The sequence below is a fragment of the Mandrillus leucophaeus genome, unplaced genomic scaffold (genome assembly GCF_000951045.1).
Source record: "Mandrillus leucophaeus isolate KB7577 unplaced genomic scaffold, Mleu.le_1.0 Scaffold1362, whole genome shotgun sequence".
In the NCBI taxonomy this organism is placed as follows: Eukaryota; Metazoa; Chordata; class Mammalia; order Primates; family Cercopithecidae; genus Mandrillus; species Mandrillus leucophaeus.
Window position 1 is genome coordinate 370049 of NW_012101324.1, and position 15391 is coordinate 385439.

A 15391-nucleotide genomic window follows, 5' to 3' on the forward strand; every position below is an offset into this window, starting at 1 on the left:
GCAAGAACAGAAAACCAAATACCACATGTTCTCACTCATAGGTGGGAACTGAACAATGAGGTCACTTGGACACAGGAAGGGGAGCATCACACACCGGGTCCTATTGTGGGGAGGGGTTAGGGGGAGGGATAGCATTAGGAAATATACCTAATGTTGATGACGAGTTAATGGGTGCAGTACAGCAACATGGCCCATGTATACATATGTAACAAACTTGCACGTTGTGCACATGTACCCTAGAACTTAAAGTATAATTTTTTTTAAATTACCCTAATTTGAATAATTACATAATGTATACATGTATCAAAACATCACATTGTACCCATAAATGTGTACAATTATTTATGTGTCAATAAAAAGTAATACAGTTAAAAAAAAAAAAAAGAATACTGAAGAATTTCGGTGTTTTTCACATCTCCCTCAATAACTCTAGTATCTGACAGGAAGTTTAAAGTAGTAGTAATATTCAAGAAGGCAATGATAGTTTATTTTGTAAGCATTTCTTTTGATTCGTGTTCTGTTTACTTTCACTTGATTTGGAGATTAGCAGATAGGAGAAATTGGTAATTTAGAGAAGCATCACGAAGAGTGCTCTCCGAACTTCTGTAACTTTTACCTAATTTTTTGTACTAAAAGTTTATGATAAAAGTTTTGAGGTTTGTAGCTTATTTAATCTACTTGTTTCTCTCCACAGCAAGACAGATCGGCTTGCCAAAGGATCAGAATGTTACCAAAAGAGCCTTAGTTTAAATCCTTTCCTCTGGTCTCCTTTTGAATCATTATGTGAAATAGGTAGGTGGGTGGGGTTGAGAGGTGGGTGGATTCCCATCTCCTCTTCTTTTTTCCTGCTACTTAATTTTTGGAGAGCAATACAGATCATCTACCCCCAAGAAAAATATTTTTCCAAGTTAAAATTGAAAATAAAAAATAAGTTAGAATCATAGGTATGTTTCAAGAATCATATAACTGAAAATTACACAAAGATTAAATCCAGTAGATTCTTCTGTTTAGCCCATCTACTTTCAAGTATCTGGTGTCCTCTAGAATGAGTTATATTGTGTGTTTAACACTAGCTAAAATTGCTTTCTGAATAAGAAAATTAATAGAATTTCTAATGCAATTAATAGAATGCCTGGAGCAGAAACTTACAGTTTCTGAACAGTATAGGGAGAGAATATCTCAGTACATTTGGCCTAGGATACATAAAGGACCATTTTTCAGCATTGTTGCATCTATGTATATGTAGAAGGGCTTCAACCTTTACTGTAAAGTATGATGTAAAGTATGATGGGTTTTAACTCTTCAACCTCATCTCCTACTTTGAGAAAAATGAGACCTAGTTATTTTCAGCTTTAAAGCAAACACAGAAATCTGCATTTTTCTGTGATTTGTTATATTTTAAATTAGTGTTCTTGTAGTTTATTTTCTAAATTTACAGCTTTGTCTTACTGGTACACTTTTATGATACATTGATAGATGGGCTTTTAGGGGGTAAATTTGATTAGCAGAAGTGGACAGGAGAATTTAAAATTTTGGATAAGGCCTATTTCCTGTTTCCACTAACTTATGCATACTTGAAAAAAATGTAATCCTCACTTCCTCGGAGACAAACTTTTTTTTTTTTTGTCTTCACAGGTGAAAAGCCAGATCCTGACCAAACATTTAAATTCACATCTTTACAGAACTTTAGCAACTGTCTGCCCAACTCTTGCACAACACAAGTACCTAATCATAGTTTATCTCACAGACAACCTGAGACAGTTCTTACGGAAACACCCCAGGACACAATTGTAAGTGTCTTATATTCTAGTGTTCAAATATTATGAAACTATAAAGAATGATCTGAACTAAATAATATATTGTGAATGACTTGGTAGAAATTTTCTGTTTCAGGAATTAAACAGATTGAATTTAGAATCTTCCAATTCAAAGTACTCCTTGAATACAGATTCCTCAGTGTCTTATATTGATTCAGCTGTAATTTCACCTGATACTGTCCCACTGGGAACAGGAACTTCCATATTATCTAAACAGGTTCAAAATAAACCAAAAACTGGTCGAAGTTTATTAGGAGGACCAGCAGCTCTTAGCCCATTAACCCCAAGGTAAGTCAAACAAGATACTTTCAAATGTGCTATAGTACTAAATGATCTTATAATAACTCATATTGTTTGTAATGCAGATTATTACAATGGCAACTTCTAAATCAGTATGGGAACAGGGGCATTCTGTTTTCAGAAAATGAAGTAAAAAACAGCACATGATGATGTTGACAGGTGCGGTGGCTCACGCCTGTAATCCCAGCACTTTGGGAGGCCAAGGCAGGCAGATCACCTGAGGTCAGGAGTTCGAGACCAGCCTGGCCAACATGGTGAAACCCTGTCTCTACTAAAAATATAAAAATTAGCTGGGCGTGGTGGTGGGCGCCTGTAATCCCAGCTACTCGGGAGGCTGAGACAGGAGAATTGCTTGAACCCAGGAGGTGGAGGTTGCAGTGAGCCGAGATGGAGCTACTACACTCCAGCCTGGGTAACAGAGCAAGACTCTGACTCAAAAAAAATTGATACTAAATATTGGATTGGCCGGGCGCGGTAGCTCACACCTGTAATCCCAGCACTTTGGGAGACCGAGGTGGGCGGATCACGAGGTCAGGAGATCAAGACCATCCTGGCCAACATGGCGAAACCCCATCTCTACTAAAAATACAAAAAATTAGTTGGGCATGGTGGCATGCTTCTATAGATCCAGCTACTCGGGAGGCTGAGGCAAGAGAATCACTTGAACCCAGGAGGCAGAGGTTGCAGTGAGCTGAGATGGCGCCACTGCACTCCAGCCTAGGAGACAGGACAAGACTCCGTCTCAAAAAAAAAAATTGGAGAAAAATGTAAAACTCTTAAATTAGGTAGTAAACACATTAAGAAATACTATCTATGGCTGTGCATTATTGGATAGCAGTGAGCCTCATGAAATGTTACAGTCAGAGCACCATTGGTTGCTATTAAAATGTTCTTTTCCAAAACATGGAGGAAATTTGACACCTACCGTTTTTTGTTTGAGAAAGCATCTCACTCTGTCACCCAGGTTAGAGTGCAATGGCACAATCATAGCTCACTGCAGCCTCAAATTCCTGGGCTCACGCGATCCTCCCGCCTCAGACTCCTGAGTAGCTAGGACTGCAGGCACATGCCAACACACCTGGCTAATTTTTTAAGTGTTTTTGTAGAGATGGGGTCTTGCTGTGTTGCTCAAACTGATCTGGAACTCCTGACCTCTAGTGATCCTCCTGCCATGGCCTCCCAAAGTGCTAGGATTACCGTGAGCCACTGAACCTAGCTGTCACACCTATTAATATAAAATATTTTATCAAAATTAATAGTAGTATATGTATGTATAAATACAGGAACTCAACCCAGAGGATACATATCCAAAAGTATCAAAATGAAAAATGATGTGCTAGAACGGGTTGGGCATGGTGGCTCATGCCTGTAATCCTAGCACTTTGGGAGGCTGAGGTGAGCAGATCACTTGAGACCAGGAGCTCAAGACCAGTCTGGCCCACATGGTAAAACCCTATCTCTAGTAAAATTACAAAAATTAGCCAGGTATGGTGACAGATACGTGTAATCCCAGGTAGTTGGGAGGCTGAGGCACAAGAATCGTTTGAACCCAGCAGATGGAGGTTACAGTGAGCTGAGATCATGCCACTGCACTCCAGCCTGGGCAACAGAGCAAGACTCTGTCTCAAAAAAAAATATATATATATACACTAGAAGAAATTCTATGAATCGGGTCCTGAGGCCAGGGAACTACTAAAATAGTGTGACCATGAGATTACCACTCTGGAGAGTTATAGTTATCTAATGGTCTCTAGAGACATTTTCTCTAGTTGTGTCTAAATCCCATAAATTCCAAGAATTTGAAGTAATCTGATCATTTGGATCTTAGATTTATGAAGCTACTCTTCTTTATTTCTAATAAATCTCCTGAGATCAGTAATTGTTGCTCACTTTAGTTGCTTGTTTGATAGCTTTTTTTAGTTTTAGTTATGGTGAGTGGAATAGTCTATATTCACAGCTTATTTTTAATCTGCCCCTCAGATCCTCACTGTCCCTAAGACTGATTTGCCATTCTCTTCCTTTTAGACCTTCTAATTTAAGTATACTGCTGCTTTATATATGCCTTGATGACTTTTTGACACCTTGATTTCAACCTCTTCTCAGTTTTGGGATTTTGCCATTAGAAACCCCAAGTCCTGGAGATGGATCCTATTTACAAAACTACACTAATACACCTTCTGTAATTGACGTGCCATCCACCGGAGCCCCTTCAAAAAAGGTATTTTCCATGTAAAATGCAGTTTGGGTATTGATTAAAGCAACTTGTTTATTTTAATATTTTAAAGGTAATTTCAGGGAAAATCTAACTTTATATAATTGCTTTTGCCTTAGATTTGTTGATCTAAATATAAAAGAATGTCATTGTTGTAGCCTCTTGGTTATAGTAGGAGGCAGACTTCTTACTCTTTTGGCCAAGTAAGACTGTATCTCACAATTTTAGTTTATTTCAGCATATAGTTAAATAAACATATTCATATTTTTACTTTTTAATTTCCTTTTTAAAAAAACAAAATTAAGATTGTTTATATTACTTGAATATAAATAACAGAAATTGTGTCTGCCATAGTTTTTATTTGTCCCCACCACTGTGTATATATTTTTTTTAATAACACTAATAATTATATGAAAACAAATTGCTCAGGTAAAAGCCAGATATTTGATAGTAAGATTTTTGTGGTAGATCATGGATGTATAGTTTTAAAATGAAAATGAAAAATATTTGGTAGTATACTTATAGTAAATATTGCAGCAAACATCATGAGACCTTTTTTTTTTTTTTTTTTGAGACAGGGTCTCACTCTGCTGCCCAGGCTGGAGTGCAGTGGTGCGACCATGACTCACTGTAACCTCAACCTCCCAGGCTCAAATGATCCTTCCACCTTAGCCTCCCAAGTACCTAGGACTGTAGGTGTGCACCACCACACCCAGCTAATTTTTTTAACTTTTATTTTTGGAGAGACAGAATCTCACTGTGTTGCCAGGGATAGTCTCAAACTCCTGAGCTCAAGCAGTCCTTCTGCCTTGACCTTTCAGAGTGCTGGGATTATAAACATGAGTCACTGCCCAGCTGAGGCTCTTGTTTTATAATGTTCCCTTATATAGGTGTATGGAAATAGAGGCCGAAGTACCATTTTTTAAAAGCGTATCTGTGGCATAAGGTAACTTCTGTGAGATTTAAATTAGGCTCTCTATATAAAATACCTATTGCCATGCTTCACAGATATTCAAGAAATGGAAGCTACAAGTCATACTAATATGTGAATAACAGTTATAGCCTCTTTACCTTAATAGAAACATGTTTCTTCTTATAGTTGTTTTTTACTATTTTACTCCTGAACATCCTTAGAATCTGCAAAAGATTTTTCTATAATAACTCCTTAGTGAGTGATAATAGGAACTCCAAGAATACTTAAAAGGGACTGCAAAATAGTTTGTGTATGTATTGTTTTAAACATTACAGTTATGAAGAAGGCAAAGCAAAATGGTAGTTAGCATGCCAGGTGAAGTAGGCCAAGACTAGAAGAGCCATAATAACCATAATAACCAAAGCAAGTTAAGGCAGTAGGTAGGCACATGATTTTAGTGCCCAAATAAGATTGCTGTCTCATCCTTTTCTGCCTCTGTTCTCCTCTTACCTTATTATAAGACATTCCCAGAAAAGTCACGCATGTAGGTCTGCATACGGTGTCAACTGCAAATATCAAACCAGCTAGTGAGTGCAGTGTACATAGTTCTTTGATAAATAAGGAAGGGCAAGAATTGACTTAAGTTTTGTCCCTTGGATGAATGTAGTGATTCCAATTTGGAAAAGGTGGAGAAAGGCTTATGAAATTTTATTTTGAAGTGGTGGTACATTAGATGAAAATATTCAGTAGAAAGTTAGTCATAAAGGAAAAAATGTGAGCTGCTGATAGAAATAATAATTGAAGCTATTAAAATGACCAGGCTCTCCTAGGGAAAGAAAGAGTAGCTAAAGAGAACAGCGTAAACCTAATTTAAAAATAGTAGAAGGATAAAGGGCCAGCAAATGAAGTGGCAGGACAAATAATGTAATGTTTTGGAAGTAATGCCAAGTTTCAAAAAGTAGGGCATGATCAGTGATGTTGAATGCGGGAAAGGCTAAAATAAGGTTTTCATATCTGATGAGACAGTGATTATTAGTGATTATTTATAATACGCAGTTTGAGGATTGTGTACAGGATATCAGGGTAACAGTAAGTTTTGAAGAAAATTCTCTGGTAGCCAAAGGAGAGAAGCAGTGCACTGATATAATAGTCATAGGTCATTTAAAGAAGCTAGACGGTGGAAATGAATAGAAATAAGGGAATAAATTAGAGAAGACTGAAGAGCCAAGCAAAGATTTTTTTTCTCCAAGGGAACAGAGACCAATTAATGAAAGATTAGAAAAACTAAGCAATATTAAGTCTAAAGAACAATATCCTTAGATTTTGGAAAGTAATCGGATGGTTGTTTTTTAAAATCTACTCCTCTGAACTCCTCTAGAACTGCTACCAAGTGCCAAAGGAGTATAAAAGATTATTGTATCATTATTTTTTCTGTGTATAATGAGATAAATCATAAATCTTGGGAATTTAGCTCTCTTAAAATTTTTTAGTACTTAACCCCAAATAGAGAAGGTATGTAATAAATGGAGGATGGTCACAATGAGATGAAAAAAATAGCTTCTGGGGATTTTTAGCCTTTGAAACTAAAAGCAAAAGATAAAAAGATATTATAGAGGTAAAAATACTCTGAGGTTAAAATAAGGAAATAGACTAATGTTCATACTAATGTAACAATAATCAACAATAATGATATAAATAGTTTATCTTTAAGGTGACAGTATATTATGGCTGCGTGTATTGAGAAAATGTAGATGGGAGCGTTGTGGTGTCTTATCATTTACAGTGCAGCCCATAATTCACAAACCTTAGACTTTTTGTGTTTTACAGTCTGTTGCCAGAATCGGCCAAACTGGAACAAAGTCTGTCTTCTCACAGAGTGGAAATAGCCGAGAGGTAACTCCAATTCTTGCACAAACACAAAGTTCTGGTCCACAAACAAGGTATTTATCACTGTAATTATTCAACTTTTCTTGCCATAAAACTTGATTCTTTATATTTCTTCAATTTAGTCAGATAGTGACTCTCATGGATTCTAGAATAACTACTGTAAATTTTGAATATGTAAAATTTGAAACCTCTCACTTACAACACTAGTGTAATTTTGAGTTGAGTTTTGTAATGCACAGAAGACAATGCTTAACTAAAGCAGCATTTTAGTCTACTCTGATTGCCTCATGGATTTGTAATTTTCTTATGCATATGACCCTCTCTATAGTTTAGGTACAGATAGGTTTCATACTCCCGTTCCCACATTACGCATGTCTATAAACAGATTATAAAAATAACAGGCAAATAAACCTTTAAATAATAAATCCGTTTCCACACAGAAATGGTGTGAGATAGGATTTTCTTTTCCTTATTCAAGGACTCAGTAGATTATAGCTAACATTTTAAAAGAAAGATACAATTTTCTTTCTCCTTTCTAAAATTGTGAACATGTACCTAAATTTTAAAACAGACACAGGTTTGCATATGCCTCCTTGACTATCTAAAAGACCTCTATGTTCCTGTAATGCTCCCAGAGTGGTAAGTCTAATTCCCTTGAGTGCCAGCTTGCAGTGATTGCCTGAGACTCTGTCGTGAGAAGGAACTTGAAGCCTCCTGCAAAACAACATTATATGTAAAAATAATTTCTGATTTGTACATTTCACGTAGAGTCAAACAAATAGACTAACACTAATAAACATCAGCTATTTATTTATTTATTTATTTATTTATTTTCGGAGATGGAGTTTCACTCTTGTTGCCCAGGCTGGAGTGCAGTGGTGTGATCTTGGCCCACCACAACCTCCGCCTCCCGGGTTCAAGCGATTCTCCTGCCTCAGCCTCCTGAGTAGCTGGGATTACAAGCATGCGTCACCACACCCAGCTAATTTTGTATTTTTAGTAAAGACAGGGTTTCTCCATGTTGGTCAGGCTGGTCTCAAACTCCCAACTCAGGTGATCCCCCCGCCTCAGCCTCCCAAAGTGCTGGGATTACAGACATGAGCCACCACGCCTGACCAACATCCACTCTTAATAATTTTGTATTCTTTGTATTGTTGATTCCATTTTATCTCCTTAATTGCCTATATTAGTTTTCTAGGGCTGCCATAATAAAGTACCACAACTTAGTGTCTTAAAACAACAGATACTTATTATCTTACAGTTGTAAAGCCATAAGTCTAAAGTCAAGGTGTTGGCAGAGTTGTACCCCTTCCAAAATCTCTAGACAAGGATTTTCCTTGCCTCGTCCAGCTTCTGATAACCCCAGGTGTTCTTTAGTATGTGACAGTATAACTCAGTATCTACCTCTGTCTTCACATGGTCATCTTACATGTGTGTTTCTCTATGTAAATTTCCCTCTTCTTGTAAAAACAACAGTTATATTGGATTAGGGTCAACCCAGATATCCACAGCTTAACTCAATGACATCTGCAAAAACCTGATTTCCAAATAAAATCACATTGACATGTACTGGGGCTTAGGGCTTCAACATATCTTTTGGGGAGGTACAATTCAATATTGCCCTTATTAGCAATTGCTCTTTATTTTGCCATTTTAGAGGTTGTTTGGAGTTTGTAGTATACATTTTAACTTATCAAGGTTTGCCTTCAAGTAATAGACCATTTCATGTATAGCATAGAATCTTACAATAGTATTCTTTCATGCTCCTCTCTTAGTCTTTATGAGAGGCATAGTTGTAATATATTTAATTTCTGTGTATGTTATAAACCCCCAGTGCCTTATTGTGGTTGTGGTTTCTGCCTTAAACAGTCAGTTATCTTTTATAGAGTTTTTTTGGTTTTGTTTTTGTTTTTTAGACGGAGTTTCGCTCTGTCACCCAGGCTGTAGCACAATGGTGCAATCTTGGCTCACTGCAACCTCCACCCCCCCGGTTCAAGCAACTCTACTGCCTCAGCCTCCCATGTAGCTGGGATTACAGGCATGTGCCACCATGCCCGGCTAATTTTGTATTTTTAGTAGAGACAAGGTTTCACCATATTGGCCAGGCTGGCCTCGAACTCCTGACCTCAAGTGATCCACCCGCCTCGGCCTCCCAAAGTACTGAGATTACAGGTGTGAGCCACCACGCCCGGCTGAAATTTTTTTAAATGAGAAAAAGAAGTCTATTTTATATTTACAAACATAACTAATATTTCTGGTGCCCTTTACTTCTATAGATCCAGATTTCGATCTGAAACCATTTTCCTTCATGTTGAAGGACTTCTTTTTAACATTTCTTTTTTTTTTTTTTTTTTTTTTTTTTTAAGATAGAGTCTCACTCTGTCACCAGGCTGGAGTGCAGTGGCGCAGTCTCAGCTCACTGCAACTTCTGCCTCCCGGATTAAAGCGATTCTCCTGCCTCAGCCTCCCAAGTAGCTGGGACTACAGGTGCACGCCATCATGCCCAGCTAATTTTTGTATTTTTAGTAGAGACAAGGTTTCACCATGTTGGCCAGGATGGTCCCGATCTCTTGACCTCGTGATCCTCCTGCCTTGGCCTCCCCAAGTGCTGGAATTTACAGTCATGAGCCACTGCACCTGGCCTTTTTACCATTTCTTATAGTACAAGTCAGCCGGTAATGAATTTCTTCAGCTTTTGTGGATAAGAAAAAAAGTTCTAATTTCATCTTTGTTTTTGAACAATATTTTTACCAGGTAAGAATTACCTTTTTTTTTTTGAAACAGAGTCTTGCTTGTTGCCTCGGCTGGAGTTCTGTGGCGCAATCTTGGTTCACTGCAACCTCTGCTCACCGAGTTCAAGCGATTCTCCTGCCATGGCCTCCCGAATAGCTGGGATTACAGGCATGCACTATCATGCTCAGCTAATTTTTGTATTTTTAGTAGAGATCAGGTTTCACCATGTTGGCCAGGCTAGTCTTGAATTCCTGACCTCAGGTGATCCGCCCATCTCGGCCTCCCAAAGTGCTGAAATTACAGGCGTCAGCTGCCACACCTGGCCAAGAATTTCTAATTGACGATTTTTTTAGGGATGTTACTTTACTGGTTTTTTGGCTTATATTGTTTCTGACAAGAAATCTGCTGTCAATCTCATTTTTGTTCCTCTATATGTAGTAATATGTCTTTTCTCTGTTTCAAGGTTTTTTTTGTTTTGTTTTGTTTTGTTTTGAGACGAAGTCTTGCCCTATCGCCCAGGCTAGAGTGCAGTGGCCAGATCTCAGCTCACTGCAAGCTCCGCCTCCCGGGTTCACGCCATTCTCCTGCCTCAGCCTCCCGAGTAGCTAGGACCACAGGTGCCCGCCACCTCGCCCGGCTAGCTTTTTGTATTTTTTTTTTAGTAGAGACGGGGTTTCACCGTGTTAGCCAGGATGGTCTCGATCTCCTGACCTCGTGATCCACCTGTCTCGGCCTCCCAAAGTGCTGGAATAACAGGCTTGAGCCACCGCGCCTGGCCTCAAGGTTTTGTTTTTAATCGCTGATTTTAAGCAATTCGATTATGATGTGCTCTAGTGTAGTTTTCTTGTTTCTCGGCCTTTGGATTCATTGAGCTTCTTAGATCTGTGGGTTTATAGTTTTCATAACAGTTGGCTAAATTGGGGGCATTATTTCTTCAAATATTATGTCCATGTCTTATCTCTCCCTCTGGGACTCCAAGTACTTGTATATTAGATTGCTTGAAGTTGTCCCACAGCTCACTAATACTCTCTTCATTTTTGTTTCCAGTCTTTCCTCTCCGTGTTTCATTTTGGATAGTGTTTATTGCTGTGTCTTCAAATTAATCTTTCTTCAGCAGTGTCAGACCTGTTGTTAACCACATCCAATGTTGTTGGGTTTTTTGTTTTTGTTTTTGTTTCAGACATTCTTCTTTCATCTCTAGATTGATTTGGTTTTCTTTTTTCTTTGAGAAGAAGTCTTGCTCTGTTGCCCAGGCTGGAGTGCAATGGCATACATAGTCTGGCTCACTGCACCCTCTGCCTCCCGGATTCAAGCGATTCTCCTGCCTCAGCCTCCTGAGTAGCTGGGATTACAGGCATGTGCCACCATGCCCTGCTAATTTTTGTATTTTTAGTAGAGACGAGGTTTCACCATGTTGGTCAGGCTGATCTCAAACTCCTGACATCGTGATACACCCACCTTAGCCTCCCAAAGTGCTGGGATTACAGGTGTGAGCCACCGCGCCCAGCCTTTTTTTTTTTTTTGAGACAGGGTCTCACTGTCACCCAGGCTGGAGTACAGTGACACTACTATGGCTCACTGTAGCCTTAAACTCCTTGGCTCAAGTGATTCTCTTGCGTTAGCCTCCTGAGTAGCTGGGACTACAGGCACATGCCACCATATGTGGCTAGTTATTTTTATTTTTACTTTTTGGTAGAGACAAAGATAAGCTCTCTATGAGACAAGGTCTCGCTATGCTGTCCAGGCTGATCTTGACCTCCTGGCCTGAAACAGTCCTGGCTTGGCCTCCCAAAGTGCTGGGCTGACAGGCATGAGCCACCTCATCCAGCCTCCTCTATGTTTTTGAACGTATAGGATATATTTGTATTTTTTTAATGTTTTTGTCTACTAATTCTGTTACTTTGTTATTTCTAAGTGTTTCTTACATTACTTTTCCTCTTCATTGTAGATTTTATTTTCCTGCTACTTTGTATGCCTAGCATTTTTTAATTGGATGTCAGTTATTATAAATTTTACTTTTTTTCTTTGAGACGGGGTCTTTTACTCTGACGCCCAGGCTAGTGTACAGTGGTGTGATCATAGCTTAGTGCAGCCTCAAACCCCTGGGCCCAAGAGGTCCTCCCACTTCTGCTTTCCGAGTAGCTGGTACTATAGGCACATGCCACATGTGGCTAATTTTTTTTTAGTTTTGCAGAGGTGGGATTTTGCTGTGTTGCTCAGGCTGTTCTCAAACTCCTGGCCTCAAGCATTCCTCCCACCTCAGCCACCCGAGTTGTTGGGATTACAGGTGTGAGCCACCGTGCCTGGCTATAAATTTTACATTGTTGATTACTGGATATTTTTGCATTCCTTTAGGTATTTTAAAGTTTTACTCTGAGATGCAGTAAAGTTGCTTGGAAACAGCTTGATCCCTTCAGGTCTTACCTTTTAAACTTTGTCCAGACAAAAGTAGCCTTAGTCTGGACTAACCTTGTCCAACCATTGAGGAAGTGCCCTTTGAGTACTCTCCTCAAAAACCTGTTTAGTATGAGTTTCTTCACTCTGCCTATTGAAAGTATGAGCTATTCTCAGCTTGGAGTGAGATCCAGTAATTATTCTGTCTACTTCTTTTCAGTAATACTTCCCCCAGCTTTGGGTAGTTTCTTCATTATAGTACTATAATATAATTCTGATGCTAACTACCCAGACTTAGCACAAACACCACAGGTTAAGATCACTGACCCCAACAAGAACTGTCTGAACTGCCCAGTTGCAGGTTCTGGGTTCCCCAGGCCGCCCACATTTCTGACCAAGTGGTTACAAATTTAAGAATTCCTACTACCCTCTTACATTCAGTAATTTGCTAGAGCACCTCACAGAGTCCAGGAAAGTGCTATACTTAGGATTACAGTTTTATTATAGATGACACAATTAGGAGATCCATAGGATTAGATATGGGAGGGTCTTGATACAGAGCTTTCATGTCTTCTTTGTGGACTTGCCCTCCCAGTACATCAGTATGTTTACAAACCAAGAATTTTAGCCAAGTTTTGGTGTTCAAAATTTGTATTAGGGTTTTTACATTATGTAGGCATGATTGATGGAATCATTGGCCACATGATTGAACTCAATTTCCTTCCCGGACGAGGTCAGGCTGGTGTTGCTGGCTCAAAGCCCCAGCCCTCTAATCACATAGTTGACTTTTTCTTTTTTGAGACAGAGTTTCACTCTTGTCGCCCAGGCTGGAATGCAGAGGCACGATCTTGGCTCACTGCAACCTCCACCTCCCGGTTTCAAGTGATTCTCCTGCCTCAGGCTCCTGAGTGACTGGGATTACAGGCCCCCGCCATCATGCCCAGCTAATTTTTGTATTTTTGGTAGAGACGGGGGTTCACCATGTTGGCCAGGATGATCTCGATCTCTTGACCTCATGATCCGCCTGCTTCGGCCTGCCAAAATGCTGGGATTACATGCGGGAGCCACCGTGCGGGCCACATGACTGACCTTTACAGCATGGCCAGCCCCCATCCAGAAACTACCTAGGAGTTACTTCATTAGCATAAATTCAGGCAGGGTCCCAGGAGCTCGCAATGAATAACAAAGACTTCCCTGTCACTTGAGGAATTCCAAGAACTTAGTAGATCTCAGGAGCCTGGGGCGTGGACCAGACAGATTCTTTATTATATAACACTCAAACACCTACACTGAGCAGTTTCAACTGAAGAGTCCAGGGAAGCCCTCTGCAGATCTTTGTAGGTCCCCTCTTTGTAGCTCATTCTTCTCTCTGGTGCTCTGCCTTCAAATTCTGGCTGCTTTGACTTTTCTCAAATCCTCAACATTTTCTTTTCAACACAGTGGGACCACTGAGCTCTATTTGCATTCTTTTTTCCTGCACGGTGGCCCTAGAGCTGTCCTCAGAAATGTTTTGCCTATTGTCCAGTGTCTGAAAACCATTGTTCCATATATTTGGTTCAGTTTGTAGTTATCTGAAATGGGAGAATAAATGTATTCCATTTTACTCTGTCATGACTGGCAGAAATCTGTTCTTTCTATTTAGAAAGTTCTTTTAGAGATTGTTAGAATGGCATAGTACTTTTAGCTAAGTCATCCAAAAAAGGTTGTGTGTCATTTGCTCCACATAAAGTGAAGTCTGATTTTGAACTTTGGAAGCCTTTCATTATCAAACTCCTAGCTTATCAGATGCAGATTAAAAGGATTCATGTGTGTGTGTGAGACATAGACACACATGCATATCTAGAGGTATGTATACATATTACATATGTACATATTGTAAAAGATGAAAATATTTATCTCTTTTTATTTTCTGAAATTCTTTGACCCAGACTCAGGTAGCTAGTAGGATTTCCCATAAATTATAAAGTTTAGATACTTTAGTCCATAAGTTTACCCACAGTCAATTCTCGATTGTTTCAGATTTTAGGTTTGCTTGCTCCTAGGATTGAAATTCTCATATCTCAGGGTTTGCCTTTAAAGTGAAAATGTACAGAGGCTCCTTTTGCTTTAGACAGAATAAACCTTTGATGTAGTTGTTTGAATTTACAGGGAGATGACTTCTCAAATATCATTTTTTTCTAGTGGTATTTGTTGACAGATACCCCACAATTAGACTGTTTGCCCAACTGTCTTTTCTTTTTTCTCTAATTTGTTGTAGTTGCAAATGAAGGGTAAAAATAATTGAGTTATAGATGTGCTTATCATTTATTGATCCAGAATTTTATGAGGATTATTTTTAGTTCAAATTAACAATTTCAGAGAGAGTGAAGATCTGTGCTGTAATCTTTACTATTTTGTAGTAATGAGTCATTTTATTTTTATTTGTTTTTTATATGAAGGAAAGTTTATTAAGGAGTACTGACTTATGATCATAAGCTGAAGTCCCACAAGAGGCCGTCTGCAAGCTGAGAAGCAGGAAAGCCAGTCTGAGTTCCTCATTTTTAAATACTGTGTTTTCATAGAGAAACCACGAAAAGAACTGATCAAATTCATCAACTTTAGAGTACTTACATAATTAATGTGTATTTTTAAAATATACCTGAATTGAAACAACGGTTAATGGTCATAAATCAAGTAAAATGTTAATGTCTTCCTTTATAATTTTTTTTTAGTACAACACCTCAGGTATTGAGCCCCACAATTGCATCTCCCCCAAACGCACTGCCTCGAAGAAGTTCACGACTCTTTACTAGTGACAGCTCCACAACCAAGGTAATTTAAAGATTTCTGTATGTCACATTTACTTAATGCTTCCCCTGCTGAAATTTCTGTTCATTGATGACTCCATTCCTAAAAAGTTAATAAAGAGACTATTTCAAGTTTAAGAATGTTTTAAGTTAGAGGGACGTGTATAATTTTTGTGAAGTTAATTAGTCCTTTGGTAAATATTATATAATATTCTTTTTCAATTAAAAAATTTTTTTTCTCAAGTTAAAAATGACAGGAATAATCTTGAAATGGCAAAATTATAGTAGTGGACAACAGATCAGTGGTTATTAAGAGTTAGGCCTCTAGGAAGGATGTTACTATTAAATC

General features: G+C 38.6%; 1 protein-coding gene across 5 annotated transcripts in view; it reads left to right on the forward strand.

The window, feature by feature from the left end:
* CDC27 (cell division cycle 27) overlaps positions 1-15391 on the forward strand; it is a 66274-nt gene that overhangs the window by 25894 nt on the left and 24989 nt on the right. For 3 of the 5 annotated variants that reach the window (XM_011973273.1, XM_011973274.1, XM_011973275.1), the window contains 6 exons: positions 695-792; positions 1636-1790; positions 1894-2105; positions 4221-4335; positions 7070-7182; positions 14968-15067. In XM_011973273.1, coding sequence (XP_011828663.1) covers positions 695-792; positions 1636-1790; positions 1894-2105; positions 4221-4335; positions 7070-7182; positions 14968-15067 — 793 coding nt within the window. Of the gene's footprint in view, positions 1-694; positions 793-1635; positions 1791-1893; positions 2106-4220; positions 4336-7051; positions 7183-14967; positions 15068-15391 lie in introns of all 5 variants that reach the window. The other 2 variants (XM_011973271.1, XM_011973272.1) reach the window with 1 other exon arrangement.